A 5,628-nucleotide genomic window follows, 5' to 3' on the forward strand; every position below is an offset into this window, starting at 1 on the left:
GCCCTCGGAGCCGCCGAGCGCACCCATGGACGGCCAAGGGACGCCAGCGCATCACTTGCGTAGGGCAGGCCGAGCCTGGGGTGCGACTGCCAGCCAAAGCTTCAGGGTGCCCCCAGTTGTGCCCCTGAGGGCCCGGTGGGCTCCCTCCGAGGGCAGCGGAGCCCACGGGAGAGGACGCCAGCGGCGGGATGGACCGGCAGAGCAGGACTGGGAAGGGGAGGGGGGCTGCTGAAGCAGCAGAAAGCAATGTCCTCAGCTACCGCAGTTATAAAGCCCACCAAAGCTATAGGAGAGCGATACAGAACACACCCTCGCCAATAAATGTTATCGCTATTAAGAAACGGCATACATTCCCAAACTGTAACACTTCCCGTTTAAAGCAGCACAGAGATTTAAAGTATAGTGCAGCAACTGGCTGTCCCTCTGATCCCTCATGTCTTTGCGTAATGGCAAGGAGGATTTTGAGGGAAGAAAAATAGGGCAATGTCTATGCACCTTGCGATTTTTAAGGTGCGAGAGCACGTCTGCTTAGACACTTTGAAAATCTCTGTTCAGTCAGCTATCCTGGCATTTTGTTCAAGTCTTTTGGCATTTCCCCATCTTCAGAGCAGCTTGCTTCATGTTCTGCAGGTGTGAAGATCAAGGGAAGTTCCTTGTTCATAGGGCAAGTTCCCGCTGCCTTGCTTCAGTGAAGGAAATTTACAACTTATGTTAATGTCGTCCTCTTTCCTTGCAAGAATTTCAGGTTGAGCAGGGGTACCACGCTCACAGCGTGAGGCGTCTGCCATTCGGCTTTGTTCTAACATCCAAAATTACAAGCTTTTGCCATGTCCTTTAGTAGTACCTGAGAATAAAAGATTATAAGAAAAACAAACCAGATGCGTTACTCAGGGTAATTGTTGGAAACAGAAACAATCAACCGCTGACCTCAGAAACTGAGTGGGCAAAAATTAAGCTGAAGTGTTTCAGCAAAGCCAGCAAATCTGGAAACAGTTTCTGTCTCCATGTAGCAATTTTAAAACAATAAAGATTAAAAGAAGGAAAAAGCAAATTGAAAACTAGTGAAAAGAAATTAATTCACTCTGCTTTAGCCACAGAGCAGGCATGTCGCGGAAAGCAGCAGCAACAGCTTCCCTACTTATGATTCTCAACACTTAGGTGGAGAAATCTCTTCTACAGTTACGAGGGAGTTCTGGCTACACTGCCTCTGCTCTTGCCAGGCTCTCTGAAGGCTCCTCAAGAGCAGAGTGTGTCGGTGGTCTCAGGTGTTTCTGTTTGCGGCTGCCATGGCTATAAAGGTGAAATGCTTGAGTGAAACTGTCTTAAAAAGTCAGCACTAACACTGAGACGTTAATTAGACAATGTTTGAAGGGATACCTGCCATCAAAGACCTCTAGTCTTCCAAAGGAGTGGCTTCCTTTTCTTCTCTAATCTTCAGATTCTCCTTCTCTCTCCTGTTATAAAAAGGGGGAGAGGGGGGGAGATGAAGAAAAAATCCCAGATCAGTCACGAATACACTGAGCAGTCACTTTCTGGGTTACATATAAAAAGAAGTTTTATGGTAAGATCACAAGCACGTTGCACACAGTGTCAGGTTCATGGGGGAGCGAACAGAGTGATCAGCTGCCAACTACCACCACAAGAGCAGGATCCTTCTCCAAGAGAGAAGGGCTAGAGCAAAATGAGGGCTCTGAAGCTTGTTCGCCCTGGCGCTCTGTTCTGACTGCAAGTAAGCAGCCAATTAGTGCTAATTGTGCTGGCAGTTTTGCATTGTAGACACTTAGTTAAGGGTCCGAGGCAATGATTTGGAATAGTTACAAGAACGTATTTGACAAGCTTTCCCAGAAGGCTTGCTTTCCCGCCTCTGCCCTTACAGTTCTGTGTCTGCCACCTCGATCCTCTTCTCTTGCGCTTTCTTCCGACGGTGTTGACAGATAATCACAACCATCACCACAATGATCATCACCACACAGGCAGACCCAATGGCCACAGCCAGGAAGTGGATTTCTGAGAAATGCACTGAATGGAGAGAAACAGATAAATGAACATGAGGGATACACAGGGGGCTCTCAATGGGAGGCTGCGAACCCGGGTCTGTGAACACAATCTTTCCTCTGGCACCTTTTCCCCTGTATCCATTAACTAGCCTCATACTTTCCCTTTATAAACCCTTTTCTTCCGTATATTTTCCCCAAAGCGGAGGAAGACCTGCCAGTGCTTTGCACTCACTAAATTCACACCGCCTCTGGTGGCTTCTTGGCCCCTTACCTTTCTGCACAACTCTGAGTCGCACTTCACCAATTGTGCCATCAACGTCTGGTGGGTTCTTCACCTGGCAGGTGAACGTCCCGTTGTCGGTGGGCTGCAAATTCCAGATGATGATGGAAACATCATTACGCTCAATATTCCCATCCCAGGTGACTCGCTCTTTAAACCGTCCTGTAGACAGAGTGTAGGGCTCACTCAGATAATAAAATACCTGCAAGAAGGAGAGGAAGCTGTCATTCCTACGCACTGCACAGTCTTTGTGAGAAGCAGCAGCATGTGGAAGTGGACTGGCACCGGCCGATGCACATGCCCTGAGCTGAGGAGAGCTGTGTTGGCCCAGTCACTCTCAGATGAACTCCGGGGCCATTTCACAAGACAGCACCCTGTGCGCTTCAGCCGCGCTTGCCCGTACCCACACCGGGAATGTCTGCAGTCACTGGGCTTACCCAGTGCTGAGCCTTGGGACTGGTTTGTCTGGGCACATGTACATCAATGAAATGGAGCATAAAGGTCTCACTCACTGGCTCATGAGAGCTCAGGTCCTCTGGCTGGAAGTTCCAGGTCACTGACAGCTTCTGGCTAATAGGGCTGCTGCTGGAGAAGGTGCATTTTAACCTCAGGTTAGTGCCATTCACAGCATCCACCTCCTTGGAAGTATGAACTTCCATGGCTGCCACCGGCCACAGTGCTGCAGGGCAAACAACAGGAGTTAGGGGCAAAGAAACCTACTCTCTAGGAGTAGCTCTCCACTTTTCCTTATCTGTGCTTAGTCTACGCGGGAGCCTGCCTTATCTATCCCTGTCAATGTTTAACTGACAATCACAAACACAGATGTAATTACTGAGGGAGATGATCCTGTGTATGCAGAATCCAAGAGATCCCCGGTGCTTCACGGGTTTTTCTCAGCTGCTGTGCAAGCTGCAGGGAGTTTGAGGGGTTTCCATTCAGCTGGACTGCTGGTACAGTGCTTTCTTCAGTAGTTTTGTGGCTGCCCAGTTACACACTTACAGAACTGATAACTAGTTGAGAAAGGACCATTGAGAAGGACTTGCCTACAGGGACAATAGACTTTACCTTGGGGGAAAACGTGCCTCTTCAATGAGCAAAACTTGACATCTAGGAGGTGCAATGCTGTTGTAAATGCCAGCCCTCCTTAAACACACACTTGGTCCTGACTGGCACTAGAGATACCACATAACTTCTCATGTGGTTGTCCTGGTTGTATTTTCACAAGCGATTACACTCTATTGCACTCGTTTCCCCAGGCAGATTTCTTCAGAAAAGCAGTCCTGCCCTTTCAAGTAGGACTGCCGAGCCCCAGTAAACAATTCCTATTTCCTACGCTAGAACTTTCCATTTTGTATTATCAGCCCGAGAGTCACGCATGCCATGGTAAAAACTGCTTTTATTGATGTAAGAGGTGCCTGTTAGAAGGTTAATAGCCCAGCTAGACAACTGTAGTCAAATACGGTCAGGCAGGGAGACTCTACAGGAAATCCTCAAGGTAAATTAGGTAAGCATTTGTTTGTCAAAGAAACATCCTCTGTTAACCAAACCACCACAGCTGCCACTTTAAAAACAAGTCAGCATCAGCAGTTCAATGCTACCCCGAAAGAGAGACGATCAGCAAAAATGAGAGCATCGAGACACAGCAAGGAGAGAAACGAAAAATAAGAAAAGTGAAGGGTTGCTGGTGAAGATGCCTCTGACAACTGAGCCCTACCCATCCTCACGCTTGCCCTGCCGTTCCAGAGCCCAGTCACCCTGACAGGCTGGTGCCTCCAAAACTGTGGTGCTCTAAGTTCCCCCTTTTCCCCCTGCAGTTACCATGTTGCTTGCCTGACCCCTTTAGCTGTCCAAGTTAGTGTGTTGGTTTCCACAACAGAGCAGCGCTGAGCTGAAAATCTTGCTGCTGCTGAAAAGGACAGTCGTCCCTGTTCCTGATTGTTTCCTCACCAGTCAGACTAACTCGGCAGAAGAAGAAAGTATTCATAATTTCCTGTGACTTTGGAAAAATGAGTTATCTTACCCCAGGGTGAATCCAGACAAAAAAAAAAAAAAATGCAGCTTATCTGGGCTTGTAAAATACGGCTTCGTAAGACAGACAATCAATACAATTTCTATATTTGAAAATCATGTATAACCAATAACTTCCTGGCCAAATAGTTTCTTTTCTCAAAGGAGAAAACATTTGAAATACCAAAATGTTGAAAGTGTTCACATTTGAAAACCTTCATTGGCAGAGATCATGTTTCTCATTCAAAGATTCAGTTGTCAGATCTTTTCATTTTAAATGCCTTCAAAAGAAAAACTGTGGGAAACAAGCATAACACTTTTTTCAAGACACCGAGCACATCCATGTGCTGATGCTTTGGGAAAGGAGGACATGGTGTTCTTAGACTCCAGTTGCATTGATATAAACCACTGAAAATCCAAGGAAGTTTGTTGTGGGTCTGGAACCGTTGCTGTGTAAAGGATCTAAACCCAGTGCTGCTTAACAATCTCTGATTTTCAAGTAACAAAGATAGTGAAAAAAAACATCTAGGAGTAAAGTACAGATTCCTGGCAGGAGGCGAAAAGACTGTAACCAGAGCTCAGAATGAGATCAGTGTTCTCGTTCCGCGTGAACACACCTGAACCTGTTTGTCCAAGAAACTCAATCACTTTATGTCACTTGCAGTCAACCCCGGACCAAAGGAATCACAACAGTTGTCCACAACAAGTATCTGGGACTCCTGTAAAGCCGCTGCCTGAATGAGGACGATAATTAAGGGATCAGGAGAGGAAAGTCAGAGAGAGCAGCCGAGGCCAGGCAGTACCAGGTTTCCTTACCTCGGAGCTGTACCCCAAGGAAGAGCACAGCACCCAGCCAGCTGGGGCCACGCATCACGACGCCAAGTCTGTACACCACAGGTCGAGCAGTACTGGAAAGAGAAATTCGCTTCAGGTTCTCAATAACCAGATGAAAGGCGAGTTTCTCAAAGTCTTCCCAGCACAGCAGAGCACATTCCTTTCTCCCAGCTTGGCTTGTACTCCTTCCTGCTTGAGTCAGAGAGCACTCCCTGCCCTTGCTCTGAAAGCCAAGGTGCGGCCAGCCCAGCTCACTCCTGTGCATAAAAGAGGGAGATTTTCAAGGTAAGCTTAATTTCTTTTGCCTCCCATATTCCTTTGCTCTTTTGTGTGGCAATCATCCCTCCTCCCAGCTTCCACCTGAAACCACTCCCCTCTCGTGGGAGGTATTTGGTGCTCCTAAAAGAAAAGCTGCCGGTGTTCACAGATACCTGACGGAATGAGGGCCGTTTGTTAGGCAAAAAAGCTGCAAAGGATCCAAAAAAAGCAACCCAAAACAAACAGTCGGTG

The 5,628-nt window shown here is 47.5% G+C and overlaps 1 protein-coding gene across 1 annotated transcript; it reads right to left on the bottom strand.

The window, feature by feature from the left end:
• Window positions 1-1,393: 1,393 nt before the first annotated feature.
• On the bottom strand, window positions 1,394-5,155 carry MPZL2 (myelin protein zero-like 2). Its single transcript, XM_009864313.1, has 5 exons — window positions 5,101-5,155; window positions 2,790-2,956; window positions 2,269-2,479; window positions 1,875-2,019; window positions 1,394-1,454 (listed from the first exon to the last, which is right to left on the bottom strand). The coding sequence occupies exons 1-5, from the start codon at window positions 5,153-5,155 to the stop codon at window positions 1,394-1,396; spliced, it is 639 nt and encodes a 212-aa protein (XP_009862615.1).
• Between the last annotated feature and the right edge of the window lie 473 nt (window positions 5,156-5,628).

This window comes from Apaloderma vittatum, unplaced genomic scaffold (assembly GCF_000703405.1).
Source record: "Apaloderma vittatum isolate BGI_N311 unplaced genomic scaffold, ASM70340v1 scaffold39482, whole genome shotgun sequence".
Lineage (NCBI taxonomy): Eukaryota > Metazoa > Chordata > Aves > Trogoniformes > Trogonidae > Apaloderma > Apaloderma vittatum.

Bases quoted from the DNA above. Each gene is read 5' to 3' on its own strand.
- MPZL2 (XM_009864313.1), bottom strand. From the start codon at position 5,155: ATGCGTGGCCCCAGCTGGCTGGGTGCTGTGCTCTTCCTTGGGGTACAG. The intron at 2,480-2,789 runs GTGAGTGAGACC...TCCTTCTTGCAG, and splicing joins ACCTGAGCTCTCATGAGCCA to GTATTTTATTATCTGAGTGA. The intron at 1,455-1,874 runs GTAAGGGCAGAG...TTTTTATAACAG, and splicing joins GAGGTGGCAGACACAGAACT to GAGAGAGAAGGAGAATCTGA.